The following is a 20,428-nucleotide window of genomic DNA, read 5'->3' as shown; positions in this document are numbered from 1 at the left end:
CTCGCCTCCCCTCCCCTCTCCTCTCCTCTCCTCTCCTCGCCTCTCCTCTCTTCTCCTCTCCTCGCCTCGCCTCTCCTCTCCTCGCCTCGCCTCTCTTCGCCTCTCCTCGCCTCGCCTCTCTTCGCCTCGCCTCTCCTCTCCTCTCCTCGCCTCGCCTCGCCTCGCCTCGCCTCGCCTCGCCTCCTCCTCCTCTCCTCCTCCCCTCTCTCCTCTCCCCTCCCCTCCCCTCTCTCCCGCTCACAGAGATATGGATTCATCGATTGGCTGATAGCCCCTCGAATTAGTTAATTAATCAGTAGTCGCCTCGTCCGTGGAGCGAGATTAGCCGAGACCTGCCGATGCTCGCCGAGGTTCGCCGAGATTGCTCGAGATCGTCTTGATGCATCGAGATCAACAGCCAACGGCGTGTCCGCGAGCGTGGTGAGAGATGGCGCCAAGAGACGGCGCCGAGGAGTGCGGTCAGTGTCTTGTACTCGCCGAGATCTGCCGAGATCCCCGAGATCGCGATGAGCCACGATGACGCGAGATTACCCGAGACTGTGATGAGCTGAGATTACCCGAGATCGTGATAGCCGAGATTACCCGAGCTCGATGAGCCGAGATTACCCGAGATTACCCGAGATGAGTCCCCATGCGCGAGATCAGCCGAGATCAGCCGAGATCACCGAGATTAGGCGCGCGAAGCTCGGGACGAGTCCTGCGCGAGATCACCCGAGGTTAGACCCACACGCACCACCCACACACCCACACACACATGAGCTGCCCCTGCGTGCCGCGCCGCCGCCCGCCGCCCACTCCGTTGGCACGCCGGGCAGCACAGCGGCGGTCGTGCCTCTCTCCGTGGGGCGGCCGCCGCTGTGCTGCGCCCCCGTCGTACACAGTCGCTCTGCCTGAGTGTGCTGACTCGGGACTGCAAAAGCCGGGGCCGCCCGTCCGCACACGTTGATGTGCGCTCGAGAGGACACACAGAGGTCAGAGCGCGAGTCGGGCTCGTGACAGCTGTGTGACACACCAGCCACGTGTGTGAGATTCCGTGTGATTGCCATTCATGTCTGTGGGTCCGCTCGCTCGCAAGACAAGACGATTGGGCCGGAAAAGGTAGACTCGGACACACAGAGCTCACAGACTCCGTCAAAAGCTCTTCCCGGCTCATTACGAAACGCGACACCGACACAGACTAGCACCGACAGACGGCGTCCATGTGTATGTGTGTGTGACGCATTCGTCGGCGAAGCCGGTCGCTCCGCGCCGTAGTCAAAGCGCGAGCGCGGAGAGCAGCACGCGCCCGCCGCACGCCGCTCGCAGTGCCTCGAGCTTGGCGTCGAATCTCCTCCCTGAAGGCGAGCGCGACGGGGAGAGCGGCGGCGGCTTATCGAGCAGTGGCGCCTGTGGCGGGCGTCGGACGGTGTGAGGGTCGGGCGAGAGGAGGGTGGAGGGCCGTCGGCCGCCTGAGTGCGGCGGCGAGCAGTCCGCTGTGCGCCTCGCCGTGCCAGAGAGTGTGTGGGTCGACACTGAGCCGCGGCGAAGACCGCTCGTTCAGGGACAGCACACGCCGGTCGCAGCGGCGGCTGCAATTGCTCGCGTTCGCTGGCGCCCAGAGACGGAGCCTCGAGGGTGCTACGTGGGCCGCTGCAGACACTTCGCCGTGAGCCAGCTCCCACTTGTGCTCTCTCGTCCTCGACCGCCAGCCGACTCGGCCGCCGAATTTCTTGTTTTCCGATTCTGTTTACCAATTGGTATACAGAATCTATTTTGGCGCGAAAACGAAAAGAAAAAATTAAAAGACGGCGGAAGTGGAGAGAGCGACTGAGAAAGAGATTCTCGGGACTGATTCCAACCGACCGGAAATCAGCAATTTCTTTTGTCTTCCCCAGCAGGGCTTCGCCGGGCTTCCAGGGTACGGCGGCTCTGAAAGGCGGCGCCCGGCGGGCAATTTCATTCGCCCCAAATCGGGGGGTGGTTTTGCCACCCCCCGATTTCGGCATGATGACCCCAAACCGACCCAAACCGGGGGGGGATGAAGCGAAAAATAAAACGCCGTGGGGTGAGGGGAGGGGGGGGGGTGAAAAATTGAAAGACGAGGGGGGCGAGGAGAGGGTGATGGCGCGTGGGTTTGAGCGTGCCCTATACGCCCAGAATCGGGCGAGGGACCTCCGTCGGGACTTTTCTTTTCGAAAAAGAAAAGACGCTTGCAGCAGGGCGGGAAGTTCTCACCATGACCAAATCACAAAAACGGGGATCTGGTGCATCTCTCTCTCTCTCTCCCAAACGGACAAAAACAACAAAGGAATTTGTTTTTCGTGGGATTTGTTTTGTTTGGGTTCGGACACGGGACACGCCTGTTCGGCTCGCCTTCGACTCTGAATGCTTTTTCTTTTTTCGCTTCTCTTCTTCCTCTGGATTTTTTCTCTTTCGGTTTCGCGCCAAAATAGATTCGCAAAACCAATTGGTTTTCAGAATCTTCGTGGGCCGCCGTCCCCCAGCCGACTTGTGGCGGGGACAGCGTCTCTCTCGCTCTTCCACTCGAGCCCTGCAGCCGGAATTAGACCGGAGCCCTGCAGCCGCGAGAGCTAAGGTCGCTGCACGCCTGCGCCCCCGCAAGGCCCCGCAGCGGCCGGGCCGGGCTGCCTTGGTGGCGTGGGCGGGACATCTCCCGCTGCCGCGTCGCGGCCGTCGGACGCGCTCGGAAGCACGCCATGAGCCTCTGAGGATGCTGCTCCGGCCGACGAGCCTGTGGTCGGCGACGCTGACGGCGGCGGCGTCGGCGGCACGGGCAAGACGCGGCGCTGGGCCAAGGTTCGCTCCCACTGCTCTGCTCGCACTCATCGGCTCGGGTGTGTGGCAGCCAGCTGGCTGTGTGTCTTGTGAGCCTGTTTGTGTCTGTGTGGCGCTCGTGCGTGTCAGTCGCCATTTATAAAATGAACTCGGGGGCACGGGACGCGGCACAAACGGGGCACAAACGCCAGGCTACAAAGACGGGCAGGCACGTAGTGACGCAGGGGAGTCTAGGCGACGGCGTCCTCCGACGCCGCGGCGAGCCTGAGCTCGGTCGCAATCTCTTCCGCCGCCGCGAACTGCAGCGCGACTGACGTGCGCTGGGCCTGCAGCGACAGCCACGACCGCCGGCGTCGACCAGCTCGCCTCGTCCTCGTGCTGCCGCTTCGAGAGCTTGTTGCGCACCTTGTCCTTCATCTGGTAGAACAGCCGCTTGACCGCGTTGCACCACCCGCCGAAGGTTTCGAACAGGTACATCTGCACGTCGGTGTCCGAGCGCGAGAGGGCGTGCGCGTAGTCCGCCTTCTTGTACGCCACATGCCGCCGCCGTCGCTCGGCCTGAAGTCGCCGTCCCCGACAGCGCCGCGCTGCTCGCGAGGCCGAAGACGTCCGCGCTCCTGCCGGGCTCGGTGTTGCCGAGGCCGACGAAAGCGCCTCGCTGGCCGACGTCCTCCGGGTTGGAGGAGAGAGGGTCCTTGAACTTGACGTCGCCGAGGAGGCGTGAGCGCGAGCGGCCGGCGCCCGCCACCGAGACGTCGGGCCGGTAGTCGTTAGAGTAGCCGAGGTGGTCCCGCGGCTCCACCTCGACGAGCATGCCCCACACGCTCCGCATGACCTTGGCCAGGGCGGCGAGGAGGCTGTTATGGCGGCCGCAGTGCCCGAGGCGGCCGATGTTGCTGGACGCGTCGCCCAGTGGGTCCTGCACCTTGCCGCCGCGCGCCGAGCAGGTCGGCGGGTCGGCGCGCCCCGCGCGAGCGCCTCGTCGAGTGGTAGCCCGAGCCGCTGGACGGCGATGCGCAGCGCCCACGTCGGGATACATGTCAGTCGAATCATCTGTCTCGCGTCCACCCATACCGCGTTGGTGTCCAGTCCGAGCCTGGCTGTTCTTCACCTTCCTACCATCCTAACCTAACCTAAGGAGCAAAGGGCGCCCGATTAGCGCTGCGCGCTGCCGGGCAAAAAACAATGGCGATGTGTCGAAGCCCAGCTGGCCTAGTGTCGTGTGAGATTGTGTCAGTGACAGTGTCAGGTGACAGTGACAGTGTCCTGAGGGGCGCGTGGTTGTAACCACGTAGTATGACTACAGCCCACCACAGACACCCTCCCTCTCTCTCCACACGTGTGCACACACCCTCACCCTCTCCCCTCTCCTCTCTCGCTCTCTCTCCTCTCTCTCCTCTCCTTGTCTGTGCTGTCTGTCTGACTCAGGCACTAATTCTGCTGATGCGTGATTGTGTGTGGGCTGCTCCGAGGGGGGCCTGTGCGATCCGATTTGGTAGGGAGTCTGTGCCCGCGGGCGGTCGTGTCCGGTGCGGAGTCTCCTTCTGATCCCGCCTGTGATGGTGTTGGGTGTGAGGTCGTGGAAGCTTCGATCCCAAGGGGGGGAGCCGAGCCCACTCATAACCAACTCTCTCAGGGGCAGCAGGTGGGCGAGCCTCGAGCGCGCTCATCTCGATCGTCAAGGCGTCGCTACGCGCGGTCTTCCGCGGGGGGAGCTTCGTCGACGGGTGCGGGACCGCGGCGCAGACAGTGCTGCGGCGATGCCTCCGGCTGTTTGCGGCGGGCGGCTTGCTGCTCGCGGCGATGGCGAAAAACTCGTCTCGTGTCACACCAAGGGCTTATGCTCTGGCGAGACGTGAGGCGCATGCGCCCAGGAGGGGAGGGCGCATGCGTAACTTTCTACTTACATACATGCGTAACGACGCTGCTAGAGATGCCTTTCGGGGCCCAGAGATAAAACTTCTGATGCCATGCATGACCTAGTAGTGTCCCCAGCTATGGGCGTGTCCACGTTGGAGCCAGGTGTGGTGTGGGCGCGAGCATAGCTCCGCCGTTCATGGAGGCAACCGATACGAGTCGACTGGTGTGTGTCGTCGTGGTTTCGTATCAAGAATACACACACACACACACACGCTGCAGGGAAGGGCTGTGTAAGAAGCCGATCCCCGTAGTCCGCCCCCCTCCTCCCCATCGGGCCGCATGAGCGGCCACGCCTCGCAGATTCGTTTTCGCGCATGGGTCAGGCGCGCGGGGCATCCCCCGGGTCGCTCGACCAGCGATCCGAAGCGGGTGAAAATTCTTTTTGAGAGCGCCTTCGTTGTTAATAGTACAAGCCCAATGGTCCCTTTCGAGCGGTCCCCTGTCGCAGTCGCACACACGCACACGCCGCACCGCACCGCGCGCTCGCCCGCTGCCCCGCCCAGGCGGGAAAGAGATGAGTGGATGGGACAGCAAAGGAGGAGGCACAAACACGTATGGGAGGGTTCAGTAATGCGCCACGCTGCCCGGCGTCTCTCACATTCCGGGACAGCCCCGCCCTTTCGAGGCAGGAGAGTGACGGCTACCCCGTACGCCCTGCGGCCTGCTACCCCGACGCCGACCGCCCAGTCCCCCCTCCTCCAACCCTCGAATTCTTTTTTCGCGAGCTGTTAGCCTCCGCCACCGACGAGACGGCGATGGCCGCGAGGCGGCGGCTGAGGCTCGCGACTATTCTACTGGTGGCCTCGCGAGCGGCTGCGCTGGCGACGCCGGCCACGCGATCGCTCTCGCCGCCCGCTCACCGCTTTGCGCCGCCGCCGCTCCGCACCGCGGGTCCGCTTTTGTGCAGCGGCGCAGGCGGCGTCAGCAGCAAAGGCGACGCTGCAGAGCATCCACCAGACTGGGGTGGGCGGCCGCGGGGACTGGGGCCACGCGGGTGGCCCAGCAGAGCGGCTGCAGTCCGAGCGGCACGGCTTCGCCGCCGCTGGCTACTGCAGCTCGAGCGGGCGGGCGGGTGGCTTAGCGCGATGGCGGCGGCGGCCTCCCGCAGCGCGGCGAGTGCACGTGTGGCGCTCGTGGCGGTGCTGCTGATGGCGTGCACGAGTCGCGGCCCGCTCGCGGACCGGCTGGCCGAGCCGGCGGGCGGGGGAGCTCCACCCTCCACCATGCAGCGGCTCGTTCAATCTCGCGGCGCCGAGGTACAGCCGAGAGATCGAGAGGTCGCCGAGAGGCCGCCGAGAGACCGCCGAGACGGCACTAGACGTGCACTACACTGCACGACACCACGACTCTGCTCAAACATCACCTCCTCTCACAGGAGCGGGTGAGGGTTCGCTTCGGCGGCGGCGGCGGCCGCACCTCTGCCGCCGCCACCGCTCTTGCGAGGACGGCGGAAGCGCCGAGCGGCTTGGTGGGGCGCAGCGCCAGCGCGGTGGCGCAGACGTGGCGGGAGGTGCGGGAGCACGCTTGCCCGGCAGAGCGCGGGGCACGATGAGTGAGCGAGGGAGCGAGTGAATTGAACTAGGTGCGCGAGCACGCCTCGCCGGCAGAGCGGGATACGATGGTGCTCCTCGCAACCGCCGCGCTGGTGACGCCGATCATGGGCACCCTCAACCTCTCGCCCGTCCTCGGCTTCCTCTTCGCCGGCATCCTCCTCGGCCGGTACCGGCCCGCGCGCCACTTCTCTTCCTGTTGTCCGAATGCGTTTCTGGCTTAGGCATCCTCCTCGGCCCGACCGGCCTCGGCGTTGTGTCGGATGTCGCCACCACGACCAAGCTCGCCGCGCTAGACGGGGAAGACGGGGAAGACGCCCACTGCGCCGCACTGCACGGACTCACTGCGCGCGTGCACTGTGCTCACACACTTGAGCACTCATTGAGCACACACACGCACGGGGCGCCAGGTGCACTCCCCGCCCCTCCCCCCCCTCCCCTCCCCTCTCCTCCCCTCCCGCCGCAGGCTCGCGGAGTTCGGCGTCGTCTTCTTCCTCTTCGAGATGGGGCTGGAGCTCGAGTTGGAGAGGCTCCAGATTCCCCGAGATTGCCCCGAGATGACCTAGGGATGACCCGAGGTGACCCGAGATGACCCGAGATGACCTCGAGATGACCTCGAGATGGCCCCGAGATGACCTAGGGATGACCTAGGGATGACCCGAGGTGACCCGAGGTGACCTCGAGATGACCCGAGGTGACCCGAGATGACCCGAGATGACCTCAAGATGACCCGAGATGACTCCGAGATGACGCGAGATGACCTCGAGATGACCTCGAGACTACCCGAGACTACCCGAGATGACCTTGAGCTGGCCTCGAGATGACCTTGAGCTGACCTCGAGATGACGCGAGATGACTAGAGATGAGCCGAGAGCCCTCAAGATGAGCAGCGCACTCGCGCTGTGTGCTAGGCTAAAGTCGGTGGGGCGCGACGCCTTTCGGCTCGGGGGCGCACAGTTCGCGCTCACCTCTCTGGTCTTCGGCGCCGTCGCCACCGCGTTCGGCGCCTCGGGGCCGGCGGCCGTCGTCTTGGGCGGCGGCCTCGCGCTCTCCTCCTCGGCCTTCGTGATCCAGCTGCTGTCGGAGAAGGGGGAGCTCGCCACCCGCTTCGGCCGCGCCTCCTTCGGCATCTTGCTCTTCCAGGACAGCGCCGTATATATCTCCCCCACATCTCCCCCACATCTCACCCCCCCACCTCCGGCATCTTGCTCTTCCAGGACATCGCCGTCGTCCCCCTCCTCGTCGTCACGCCGCTTCTCGGTGGCTCATCCGGCGCAGCCCTCGGCGCCGCCCTTCGCGTCGCCGCTATCAAGAGCGCCTCGGCCCTCGCAATCATCTTTGTCACCGGGCGGCTGCTGCTCCAGCGCGTTTTTCAGCTCGTCGCGTCGGCGCGCGACCAGACCGCCTTCTTGCCGCCGTCACCGTCAGCGTTCATCGTGATGTCCACAGCCTCCCAGCCCCCCTCCAGCTCAGTCCCCTTCCCGCTGCTTGATCCAACCCTTGGCCCTCTGATGTCCGGTGCAGCACATGTACTCTTGGTGTGTGTGCTGTGGGCCCTCCTTGTCTCTGCAATAGACCGTGTGAGGTAACACCTACCTACCCACCTACCTACCTCCCTCCCTCCCTCCGCCTCCTGCTCCTACGCGCGTGCACTTCTCCTCTTCCCTCCCTCTGATCTGCCATTGCTGCCGTGGCCAGGCGCGCGACCAGACCGCCTTCCTCGCAATCACGCTGCTGACGGTGCTCTCGATGTCAGCCTTCACGCAAGCGCTGGGCCTGTCCGACACCCTCGGCGCCGTCCTTGCCGGCGAACCGCCGCGCCTGTCTCGAACGCCGTCTCGGATGCCCTCTCGGAGCTCTGCCTGAAGGCGCGTTCCTCGCCGGCGTGCTGCTGGCCGAGTCGAAGTACCGCTACCAGATCGAGGCGGACATCGCCCCCTTCCGCGGCCTCCTCCTCGGCCTCGTTGTTCATGGCCCACCGGCTTCTCCATCGACCTGCCCCCCCACTGACCAGCTCGCTGCTGGTCTGCTGCTTAGGCCTCTTCTTCGTGACCACCGGCTTCTCCATCGACTTGCCCCCCCCACTGACCAGCTCGCTGCTGATCTGCTGCTTAGGCCTCTTCTTCGTGACCACCGGCTTCTCCATCGACCTGCCCCCCCCACTGACCAGCTCGCTGCTGACCTGCTGCTTAGGCCTCTTCTTCGTGACCACCGGCTTCTCCATCGACCTGCCCCCCCCACTGACCAGCTCGCTGCTGACCTGCTGCTTAGGCCTCTTCTTCGTGACCACCGGCTTCTCCATCGACCTGCCCCCCCCACTGACCAGCTCGCTGCTGACCTGCTGCTTAGGCCTCTTCTTCGTGACCACCGGCTTCTCCATCGACCTGCCCCCCCCACTGACCAGCTCGCTGCTGGTCTGCTGCTTAGGCCTCTTCTTCGTGACCACCGGCTTCTCCATCGACCTGCCCCCCCCACTGACCAGCTCGCTGCTGGTCTGCTGCTTAGGCCTCTTCTTCGTGACCACCGGCTTCTCCATCGACTTGCCCCCCCCACTGACCAGCTCGCTGCTGGCCTGCTGCTTAGGCCTCTTCTTCGTGACCACCGGCTTCTCCATCGACCTGCCCCTCGCCCTCGCCTCCGCGCCCGCTGTCGTAGGACTCGCGCTCGCCCTGCACCTCTCCAAGACGGCGATCGTCGCCGCTATCTGCACCGCCAACCAGATGAAGCCCGCCGCCGCGCTTCGCTCGGGCACTGCTCGTCTCGCGGCCACGGCGACGTCTCGTCCACGGGCGGCGCCGTCATCCCGCCGCTGTCTGTGCTAGGCCTGCTGCTCTCGCAGGGCGGCGAATTCGCGTTCGTCATCTTTGGCCTGGCGCAGACGCACGGCATCCTCCCTGTTGGGCAGGTCGAGCTCACCCCCATATCTCCCCCATATCTCCCCCATATCTCCCCCACCTCTCCCCCACCTCTCCCCCACCTCTCCCCCATCTCTCCCCCACCTCTCCCCCACCTCTCCCCCACCTCTCCGCCACCTCTCCCCCATCTCTCCCCCACCTCTCCCCCATCCCTCCCCCATCTCTCCCCCACCTCTCCCCCACCTCTCCCCCACCTCTCCCACACCTCTCCCCCATATCTCCCCCACCTCTCCCCCACCTCTCCCCCATCCCTCCCCCACCTCTCCCCCACCTCTCCCCCATCTCTCCCCCACCTCTCCCCCACCTCTCCCCCACCTCTCCCCCACCTCTCCCCCACCTCTCCCCCATCCCTCCCCCACCTCTCCCCCACCTCTCCCCGCCGGGCAGGTCAAGCTCATGCTGACGGTGGTCGTGCTCTCGATGTTCCTCACGCCTTTCCTCAACGAGCTGGGCGAGAGACAGCCGAGAGACAGCCGAGAGACAGCCGAGAGACAGCCGAGAGACAGCCGAGAGACAGCCGAGAGACAGCCGAGAGACAGCCGAGAGACAGCCGAGAGACAGCCGAGAGCCAGCCGAGAGCTAGCCGAGAGACAGCCGAGAGACAGCCGAGAGACAGCCGAGAGACAGCCGAGAGACAGCCGAGAGCCAGTCGAGAGCCAGCCGAGAGACAGCCGAGAGACAGCCGAGAGACAGCCGAGAGACAGCCGAGAGTCAGCCCTTTTTGGACGATCTGGGTGCCCCCTCTCGTTGCTCGAGACGGCTCCGCGAGCCTCCCCCGAAGCTTCGCGGAACCTTCCCGGAACCTCCCCGGAACCTTCCCGGAACCTCCCCGCGCAGGCGCGTCCCTCTCGACGCGGCTCGAGAAGGCGCGCGGCGGGCTCGTGCTGCAGCCCGACTCCGAAGACATCGACAAGGGGGAGTACGTGCTCGTGTGCGGCTTCGGGCGCGTCGGGCAGGCAGTGTGCGAGCTGCTCACCGCAAGGCTCGTGCGCTACAAGGCCTTCGACATGGACCCGTACCGCGTCGCAGAGGCGCGCGGAGAAGAGGAGTAGTGGGGCGACTCGTGAAGGCGGGAACGGTAGTCGTAAGAACCCACCACGTGCCCTGTGTGGCCAACATGGCGAGCGAGCGAGGCCGTCCTCTCGCCCACATCTCGCCCACATCTGGGCTAACCCCCCCCCCCCACCCCGTCAACCCTTTCCCCCAAACACGCATGCACACCCATTAACCCCCTTAACGGTAGCAATTTACGTGGCTGCGTTCACAGCGATTGTAGGAAAATTGGGCTTGACGGTCGCGGCCTTCCGACTCGCGCCTCACTGGCACCATTGTAAGTACGCCGGCGACACAGCTCCAGTTGTCGAACTGACCCGCACGCCGCAGCTCCTGAGCCCTGGCTGTCAGGCTGTCAGGTGCTGTCAGGTGATCTGTCGGGCTGTCGGGCAGCTGTCAGGCATTGTCAGGTGCCTCTGTCAGACCAGCTGTCAGGTTTTGTCAGTGCTGTCGGGTGCTGTCGGGTGCGTGTCTGACAGTCGAGGTGCTCTGTAGCTGTCGGGTGCTGTCGGAGCTGTCGGGTGTTGCTGTCAGACGCTGTCGGAGCTGTCAGAGTTGTCAGGCTGCTGCTGCTGTCAGACGTTGGGCTGTTGCTGTCAGGTGCTGTCAGGTGGTGCTGTCGGGGTGCTGTCAGGCTCTGACACACACCAGCCACACTTATGACACTATCAAGAGGAGACCAGCAGGACTCTACTACACATACTCTCAGCCTCTCCTCCTACACGGCGTGATCACGCCGGCGGCGGCGGCCGCCTTGGGAGCGCATATGGCGGCGCAGGCGCAGGCGGCGGCGGCGGCACAGACGGCGGCGGCCACCCCCACCCAGACGCCGTAGGCATATGACTGTAGGGCCCCAGAAGGCTAGCTGGTAGCTTCATTTGTAGTAGCACAGCTGAGCCGCCGGTGCTAGAGAGGGGTCCCCACAGACGCGCAGAGGTGTGGGACGGGAGGGTTGAGAGAGAGACCCACGACCATCCCATGACTACATGGACATGGACCACACTCACCACTCGCTTGCTTTTTTTCGCTCCAGTCCTGCGGATCTTCAGTAGACCGGAGGGCTACGAAGCCTTCACACTCCAAGGGGCTGCCGTCGGGCTGTCGGGCAGCTGTCAGGCTGTCACGTTAGGGCCTGACAGCGACGGAGCACCTCGACTGTCAGACTCTGCTGTCAGGCTGTCAGATACGTGCTGTCAGACTGTCGGAGAAAGTGCTGTCAGCGCTGTCAGGCTGTCGGGCACTGTCAGGCGCTGTCCCACCGGGGTTTGCTGTCAGGCTGTCAGACCAGGGCTCAGCGCAGCTCCGAGCTCCTCTCAGAGCGGGAACTGCGACGAAAGTTGACTGTGGCGGTTGTCAGGAATCATCATAGTTCATACGGATCCACATGGTGGCTCTCTCATGACGGGAGAAGTAAATAAATAAATAAAAACGGACACCTCTACTAGGAGATGGGTAAAAAGGAACAGGTCCCCGCCCTGCGGTCTTTGTGCAGGGTTCTTTGTGACGGGAGAAGTAACCCAAGATCCCAACACCGAAATTACGTTACCTCGGGGCCGTCCAGTTTTGATCTCCCGACACCAATGGTGAGATCTAAAACCTGGAACCCTTTGTTCAAGGCCGACCCGAGCGCAAAGATCCTTGTCCCTCCTGGATCCTGCTCTCACCTGATGCTGCTTCCCCGCACCGCCTCTCCCTGGGAGCCCCCTTGGCCCGTAGGTGCTCCGCGCGCGCGTTCCCTCACAGCCGCGAGAGCGAGGGAGGTTGAGTGGCTGAGCCGCCTTGCGGGGCTTGAGGGGGCCGGAGTCGTGAGGCGCGGGGGTCTCGCCTCCCTCTCCCCGTGGAACGACGCCTACAAGGGGGGGTCGGGTGCACCTCACTCCACGCGCTCGGCCGGAGTCAAGGGGCGGGTGGGCCGCGTGTGTGGCTGTGCGTACGATGCCTGCAAGTGCAGATGTGGATGAGGTGCGTGTGTACGAGATTGCCTGTGGTGAGCGCGTGCGTGTGCGGGGCACCCATCGCATGTGCGGGGTTCTGTGGGGGAGTGCCTTTCACCTCCTCCGCCTGCCGCGCCGCCTCCGCCGCCGCCTCCACGGCCGCCGCCTTGGCCTTGGCAGCGCGCGACGCCGGCGACTGGCCCAGCTTGCTCGCCTGTGCACACATGCGTGGGTTAGTGTGGCGGGCTAGTGTGGGCTAGCGTCGGTCTTGCTTGCTAGCTCGGTTCGATGCTTGCGGTCCGATCCTCGCGTACGGCCCGGCGCCACCGTCGCTTGCCGCTCGCGCCTTCTTGGGCAGTCCAATCGAGCGTCGGACGGTGCCTGCTTCGGTGTCGATGACTGCCTTCGCTTGCAGATCCGCCGCCGCTGCCTCGGACCCCGCCAGCTTCTTCGCCGTCTCCACCGCCTCTGCTGCCGCCTCCGCTGCCGCCTCTGCTGCCGCCACTGCCGCCGCTGCTGCCGACGTCCGCTCGTCCACTTGCTGGGCCAGACCCGCCGCCGATGCCACGGACGCCGCCAGCTTCTCCGCCGACTCTGCCAGCTTCTCCGCCGCCGCCGCCAAGGCCTCCATCCTTTCCTTCCGAAGTTCCGCAGGATTCATCGCTCCGCTTTCTACGGGATCTTCCCCCATGAGACGTGTGTGTTTCCGAGTATCATTCCACTTCCACCTCAAGGAATTCGACCATGTGCTGCCTCCCCCGCCGGCTCGGACCAACGAACGCAAGTTGCGCAACCTGGACCCCCCTTGCACTATGCAAGCCGCGGCGGCGAAGACACCGACGGCGAAGACACCGGTAAACATGCCGAACATGATCAGGCTGTTTGGGTGAGACCCAATGTAGGGCTCCAACAACAGCCCAACGTTGCGATTCCTGAAAAAGTCGAATTCTGACGTCGGTGGAGGTGGCGCAGTTGGCGGCGGCGGCGGGCGCGGAGGGGGCGGGCTTGGCGGGGGCGGCGTCGGGGGCGGCTGGGGCGGCTGGGGCGGCGGCGGCGGCGGCGGGAGTTCGGGCGGCGGCCGTGGTGGGGGAGGAGAGGGCGGCTGTGTAGGTGGTTGCGGGGGTGGTGTCGGTGGTGGCGAAGAAGGCGGCGGAGTTCGTGGCGGCGGAGACGGCGCGGGCGGCGATGGCGGCGGATGTGATGGCGGCGGCGGGGGTGGCGGTTGATGCGGCGGTGGACGCGGCGGCTGACTTGGTGGCGGCGGCATTGGCGACGGTGGTGGTGATGGTGGCGGCAGCTTCGGTGGCAGCGAAGGCGGCTGTGGTGGATGGGGCGGGGCCGGCGGGGGAGGCGCGGGCGAATCAGCCGATGCTCGCAGCGGTGGGAACGGAGGAAGCACATAACGGTATTGCTGCGCTATCATTTGCCCGCCTGTTCTCGTTGCCAATGTTTGTGCCGGCGGCCACGCCGGATTCAGCGGTGGCGATCTGGGCAACGGCGGCGCCGATGGAATCGGCGGCGCCGATGGTGGAAACGGCGGCGCCGATGGAGGCGGTGGCACGCTGGGCGGAGGCATCGGCGGAGGCGATGGGGACGGCGGCGCTGGCGGAGGAGGCGGTGGAAACGGCGGCGCTGGCGGAGGAGGAAGTGGCGATGGAGGATGCGGAGGCGGACTCGGGTGAGAGGTCAATGGTGGTGGTGCTATCCTCCCGGATCCCCATGGCCATGTCCAGACCGCTGACACCGGATCGGCGATGCACATCATAATCAGCACCATCGCTCTTGGACTCAGCCTGTGCTTTCCAGACACGGTCATATTCCTGTGCTTTCCGGACACGGTCATCTTCCCGTTTTGGATCTGCGAGGGCGCAGGCAAGCGATGCGGCGGGCGAGCGTCAGCAGCATAAAATCGGGTGAGCATGACGTGGGTTTGTTTTGGGAGTCGCAGCACGGCGGGCACGAGCGCGCTGCAGCGCATGGAATGGGGGGCGAAGCGGGCACGCTCGCGCAAGGGCCAACAAACGCCGCATCGCGAGGGGGGCATCGCGAGGGGGGCAATCACCGGTCCAAGGCGTGCAACAACCAACACGGCGGATCTAGTCAGGCCGCGCGGAGATTTTTTCTTTTTTGAGAGCGCCTTCGTTGTTAATAATACAAACCACACACAGAGAGAGAGAGAAAACCACACGCCATGCCGCACCGCGCGCCCGCCCACCGCCCCGCCCAGGCGGGAAAGAGATGAGGAGATGGGACAGCAAAGGAGGAGCACAAGCACGTATGGGAGGGTTCAGTTGTGCGCCACGCTGCCCGGCGTTTCTCACTTTCCGGGACAGCCCCGCCCTTTCGAGGCAGGAGAGTGACGGCTACCCCGTACGCACCTGTCGCTCTACCCCGACGCCGACCGCCCATCCCCCCCTCCTCATTCCCCCCTCGAATTCTCCGGACCCCGACAAGCCGCCCGACGTTGGGCCTCTGCCCCGCACGCCCCCGCCCCTTCTGCCCCTCGCTCACACCCCGGCCCGACACGCACATACAAGACAAACCCGGCGTCCTGCTCTCAAAAGAAAAGAAAAAAAGCGAAGGAGGAGACCAGCGGGGGAGACTCCCCGCCTATGCAACACCCCAGAGAGGGGCTGCCATCGCCGAAGCTGTGCCTAAGCATAACTCCAAAACCCGCAGCGGCCCGGGGGGCCTTGGGGGCAGCCTGCCGGACCGCTGTTGCACGGGGCTAGGCACCAGAAAATGAGTGGAATTGATGAATTGGGCCGTTGTCCGTGCCTCCCCTCTATACGTCAGAGTGGGACCTACGCCGCGCCGGGTAAGGGGCGCGCCCGGTCCTCGACGGAGCCGCGCGCCCCAAACGACCCAGGCGGCGAGTAGTCGTCCTCGAACCTTCGACATGTAGTTGCCCATAGTTAGCGCCCGCCCGCCCCCCCCTCCGTCGCTTCGGCGCAGCTTGAGAACGGCGGTGGGCGAGAAGCCGCCGCCGAACGTCTTGTGGAGCAGCAGGTTGAAGTTGTTGCGCTCCAAGTGCTTGACAATGATCGCGTCGTGGTAGAAACCGCGATGCGCCTTGACGTAGCCGTGGCCGGTCTTGTGGGAGAAGGGTTGGCCGGGCTTCCGCGCGCCTTGCAGCCCATGTTTAGGCGGCGGGCCTTCTCTTCGGTGTTGCCGAAGGCGTAGGAGTGGCCAACGCGCAACGGAGGTGGGCGTGCCGCCACTCGAGGCGTTGCCAACGCCCGGTTTTGTTGTCGACTGGTGACTGTGTGTCTTCGTGGTCTCGTATATGTCTAAGAAAATTATTTTTTGTCCCTGGAGCGCAACCGCAAATGCGCTGTGGCTGCCTCCAGCATCAGGTCGCTCCACAGCTCCCTGCGAGGCTGGGCTCGGGTGATTCCACGAGGCCAACGAAGCGAATGGATCGTCGTCGTCAGCCCAACCTCTTGCGTCTTGGAGGCAAACGCGCGCAGTCCGCGGCCGGAGACGGCGGGTGGCCGGGGCTGCCGGCGGCAACACCGCGTGAGGCAACTCGCCGTGAGCTCGCGCGTCCATGCAGAGCCGAGCGCGCGCGCAATCGACGATGATGACTGCAGTCTCCTCCGTCCGCCTCTTTTGGAGCCCCTTTTTGGCACGCCGTTTCGTCGCGCATTACGCGAACATACAAATTTACATAGGAGATTTTGAGGAGTTCGGCAGAACAGACACTTTTGTCATGAGTGCGAGTTAGGGCTAGCGGCTGGCCAATAGCCTGTGAGGAGGGCGTCCATAGACACCTCACAAGACCCCACACACGGTCTCGTCCATGCCTTGCGGCTGGCGACGAGATTGCTAGAGGCGGAGCAACCCTGCTCTAGTCTCACACGTTCGCCCTGTCGCCTGTCTGTGTTGTTGTGCTGTTGTTTGTCTCTTGGCACCTTGGAGTGCTGGGGGGGGCGACAGGGGGGACGTGGCCTGAGTGATGTGTACGCCCACTCAGGATGTGTGGCAGCCCGCTGGCTGCGTGTGTGTCTTGTGAGCTTGTTTGTGTCTGTGTCGTGTGTCGCTCGTGCGTGTCGTCATCATCTGTCTAGCGTCCACCCATACCGCGTCGGTGTCCAGTCCGAGCCTGACTGTTCTTCACCTTCCTACATACATACTTTTGTCTTTTGCCAGCAGAACAGTGACTTTTTCGGGGTTGGTGAGAGCGCACGTCCCGGCCCCGGATGGAATTACGGGAATTGCGCGCTGATTGCCATCGCGCGCAATCCTGATATGCGCGCGCAATCCTGATGTGCCGTTTACGCCATATTTTGCCTGGCGTTATCACGCATTATAGCGGTTCTGGCGAAAGCCGTCACGACCAACTCTTGGTTTGCCAACAACATACCTAAAACCAACTCCTGGCTCCTGGCGGGGGGAGGAGCTGGTGGAAATCAGAGAAGAGATTTCGTTCATAGGAACAACCACCTGTGTATCGCGCGCCTTGCGGGAACCTGGACGATGAAGTGTGTGGAACTCTGTATGCATGTGCATGGTGACCAACATGGCCATCGCCACGATCGCCACGATCGCCGGCGCCATGGCCAACACTGAAGGTTTACAGTGGCATGCGCACCTCTACTTCGTCGGCATTGTGCCGCACAGCACGCATGATCAGTGGCTTGGCGAGTATGTCTTGGACGACGAGCCACACAATAGCCGGCCCATGTACTCGCTCGTGACTCCGACGCAGGAGGCCATGCGAAGCGCTCTGCGCAAGGCGCCGCGTGGCTTCGCGCCCGAAGCCGTGCTGCGGTCGCACACACTCACGGGCCAGTGGATCATCGGCACGCGCTCGCAAGTTGCCACCAATCAAGGCTGGGCCGCCGTGTACGACAATGCGAGCACGCCGTCTGACATCACGGGCGTGTGGCATGTGCACGTGGGTGGGCGAGGTTGGCTGCCCGCGCCCGCGCTGCGCATCGTCACGGGCGCGGCGGGCGAGGCCGCGGCGGTGACGCACGAGGCGCACATCCTCGCCAAGGCCGCCGCCGCGCCCACGCGCGTGCTGCTGCACGGCGCGACGCCCAACCATCTGCAGGCGGCGATGTTGGGGGAGTACGTGCGAGTGGTGGATGTGCTCTGCGACCGGCGTCCAGTCTACGAGCTCGTCGACCTCGATGTACTTGCGACCCCCGACCGGCAGCGCATCTTCCTGCGCTACTGCTCGGCCAACGGCCAGTGGATGGTGGGCACCGAGGGACACGTCGGCACCGACCTCGGCTTCATGTACGCGGCCAATGCCATGGCGTGGCATCCGGCGGACATCGCCAGCTCGACCGCGCGGAGGATTGGGAAGACGAGCGCAAGGAATATCGGCCAATGGAAGGTGATCTCGGGCCAGGTCGAGCCCCTCACTTGGCACGACGCGCCCGAGCTGCACGTGCTCGACCTCGACATCGAGGACAAACGACTCGCACGGGAGGCCGCCGAGCGCGAGGCCGAACTGCGGCGGCGCGCGCGCATGTGGTCACTGATCACGCCAGTGCTCGTCGTCGGCGCCCTCGTCCTACTGGCCTACGGCTGCCAGGAAGCACTCCGATGGGGTCGCGAGCGGCGCGAGGCGCGGGAGGCGGAGGAGCTCCGCAAGGAGAAGCGGCGGCAGAGACGCGCCGTGGACAAGGAGGTGCGACAGTTCGAGAAGTCCCTCGGGAGCTTTGGCACATGGCAGCCTCCGAGGCGGCGGTAGCGAAGGACCTAGCTCCTAGGAAAAGCGCATGTACTTGCTCTTGCAACTACCAACTTGCATGGTATACGTGATATACTCGACTTGCGGCGTGAGATCTTGAGTACAGTTCCCCGCTTGGCGAGGCCCTAGCCGCCTGCGCCTACGCGCTAGATATAGGGCTATAGAGTGTACTGTAGAGTGTAGTATAGCCCTACGCCTTACCCTACCCTACCCGCTACCGGTGTTCGGTGTGTAATGACGGATAAAGTCGTGTGAAATAGCTGCGAACGCGAAAGTCGCGAAATTAATTGCCCGCCGCAGGCGAAGAAAATTTTCAGGGGTTTTGGTCCCCTACGCCAAAGAAATAATAAGCGCCGGTGAGGCTTTGAAGCTGCCGTTTGCGGCTTCCTAAGTCAATTTCTCGAGAGGAACGTTTTGGCTGAGCTAGAACTTCTCCAAAGTCGCGCGATCATCGAGTTTTGAGTCAATAATTATGAAAGGAAAGGGAGAGGGAGAGTTCTAGCTCAGCCAATTGATTCAGCGTGCTCTGAAACGCCCAAAACCGTCGAGTTTTTTGCGGTAGGCAAAATAGAGCCCTTAATATTTGATCTTTCTTGGCCACGGCCACGATTACCCGTCACTCGCTCTAAATGAGTATAATGGTGTTCGGTGTACCGTGTCGCGTGTATATAGAATGACCGTTTAACAAGTAACGGAAACCCGGTGTACGTGTAGGTATACGCCTGATCCGAGATCCCTCTCCCCCGCGAAGCCGGATCGCTTGAGTACCGTGCATGAGAACACCGCGGGCACTCGTCCACGCTTTGAGCCGCTCCTCCGCGCCCGGACGCCGGACAGCACGTGTGGTACGGTATATATCGTATGTGCGCAGTATCGATGTACGGTATGTGCGCGGTGGTCTACATCTCATCCGTCGCGTCGCGCCCCCGTCCGCGCCGCGCGCGTCCTCTCGGGAGGTCCGTGTGGTGCCTTGTCGGCGACACGAGCTCGCCCCTAAAGCTGCTGGCGCTCGCTCCGAGCCTCCGCCCTGTGCGCCGCGGCCTCGGCCATCGTCGCGTAGATATCGGTTGTCTCGTCCGGCGAAGGGCCGTCCGTGCTGGTGTGGACGCGAGAATAGCTCCGCGGTTCATGGAGGCAACCGACGCGAGTCGACTGGTGTGTGTCGTCGTGGTTTCGTATCAAGAGTACTCACTCACACACTTACTCGAGTAGGCTACGTAGGCGAAGGTAATACTCCGGTATACAAAATGCGCCTGCGGGCGGACCCTCACAGATCACAGATCACTCACGCTCGGACTGGACACCAACGCGGTATGGGTGGACGCGAGACAGATGATGACGACACGCACGAGCAAACACAGGCACAAATCCGTGCCAGTCTGCTGTGAGAGGCGGTTCTCCATGAGTTCGAAGAATTCTTCTTCCTGGTGTGCTTATCACGGGGGGGGGGCGGGCCTCACCCGGGACTCACCCCGAGACCTCACCCCGGGACGTCGCCGGCTGCGGTGAGGCCCCACCCCCGGGGCAGTGAGGGCGCACCCGGGGACGAGCTACCCCTCCGCCCTCCGGTGCGAATCAAGCCGTGAAATGCGTTCCCTACAGCAACCCACTGCTTCAGGCAGGTGCATTGGTGCTGGCAGTCAGCCAGGGGCCGGGGTGGAGCCCTTGGAGGTCCCTGACAGCGATGTTCAAACCGGCTGGCCAGGTCGGGCAGCCCGGGGCTAGCACCGGGGTGGGGTGAGGCCCCGGGGTGGGGCAGGTGAGGGAGGGGGCGGGGACGGCCGGGCCCCGGTGAGCCCCGGGTGAGGCCCGCCCCCCCCCCCGTCCCGGGGCTACTGTGATAGTCACATGGGGCACTCGGCCGGGACCTCTTCATCGGCCAGCATCAGCGAGCTCACGCCGAGAGAGGACATACCGGTATGTCGCTGATGTGCACTGTCTTCACCACCGACCAGCACCCATTCTATATCGTCGCCGCAGACGATGCGTGGCTCGACACCTGGGGCTTTGAGTCATCGGTGTGCTGCCTGCCGCGCGACAATGCTGACCCTCGCGCAAAAACACACCGCGAGCCCAAGATCAGAAGCCCACTCACGCGGACCTCGCTTTCAGGAGGCCATCGGCAAGCCCATTTCCATCCTCAACGGCAAGGGATTCGACCCGGCCGCTGGGAAAGAGCTCTTCGCCCGCTTCCTCCAAGCGTCAACGAAGCTGACGCGCTGCATCAACGTGACAAAGGACGGGCGCCGCCTCTCGCACGACGCCGTGCTGAGCAAGCAGAACAACGGCCAGATCAAATGCCTCTCCACCAACTTTACGCTCGCCGCCCCCGCCAACCTGTGCCTGGTCGATTACTACGAGCGCGAGCGCCGCTCGTCGGCCTCGGACGCCTCGGCCGGCACGGTGCTGATTTCAGACACCATCGCTGCCGCCGTTCGCCAGCGCCTGCTCTCCGACTATTACGAGCTGGAGCGGCGCACGTCGGCGATGGATCTCGCCATCGGATCGGCCAACAAGATCCGGTACGGCGTTGACGTTACCGCGCCGATCCCCAAGCGGCTGCGGTCGGCATGA

The 20,428-nt window shown here is 64.2% G+C and overlaps 3 protein-coding genes across 3 annotated transcripts; all 3 read left to right on the top strand.

Annotated features, from left to right (window-relative positions):
* Positions 1-5,444: 5,444 nt before the first annotated feature.
* On the top strand, positions 5,445-10,212 carry EMIHUDRAFT_452911 (hypothetical protein; the record flags this gene model as incomplete). The annotated part of the gene is made up of 11 exons (XM_005761706.1): positions 5,445-5,951; positions 6,071-6,205; positions 6,278-6,398; positions 6,470-6,527; positions 6,712-6,774; positions 7,157-7,397; positions 7,463-7,681; positions 7,944-8,068; positions 8,260-9,002; positions 9,068-9,150; positions 10,027-10,212. Exons 1-11 carry the CDS (start codon positions 5,451-5,453, stop codon positions 10,210-10,212), a joined length of 2,475 nt encoding a protein of 824 aa, XP_005761763.1. The 5' UTR covers positions 5,445-5,450.
* A 6,445-nt stretch (positions 10,213-16,657) lies between these two features.
* Positions 16,658-17,854, top strand: EMIHUDRAFT_216745 (hypothetical protein; the record flags this gene model as incomplete). The annotated part of the gene is made up of 1 exon (XM_005761705.1): positions 16,658-17,854. The coding sequence occupies one exon, from the start codon at positions 16,658-16,660 to the stop codon at positions 17,852-17,854; it is 1,197 nt and encodes a 398-aa protein (XP_005761762.1).
* A 1,919-nt stretch (positions 17,855-19,773) lies between these two features.
* EMIHUDRAFT_216744 (hypothetical protein) lies at positions 19,774-20,428 on the top strand (the record flags this gene model as incomplete). Its single annotated transcript, XM_005761704.1, has 2 exons — positions 19,774-19,872; positions 19,967-20,428. 2 exons carry the CDS (start codon positions 19,774-19,776, stop codon positions 20,426-20,428), a joined length of 561 nt encoding a protein of 186 aa, XP_005761761.1.

The sequence above is a fragment of the Emiliania huxleyi genome (genome assembly GCF_000372725.1).
Source record: "Emiliania huxleyi CCMP1516 unplaced genomic scaffold EMIHUscaffold_70, whole genome shotgun sequence".
NCBI lineage: Eukaryota > Haptophyta > Isochrysidales > Noelaerhabdaceae > Emiliania > Emiliania huxleyi.
This window is presented reverse-complemented; position numbering and strand designations above follow the sequence as displayed.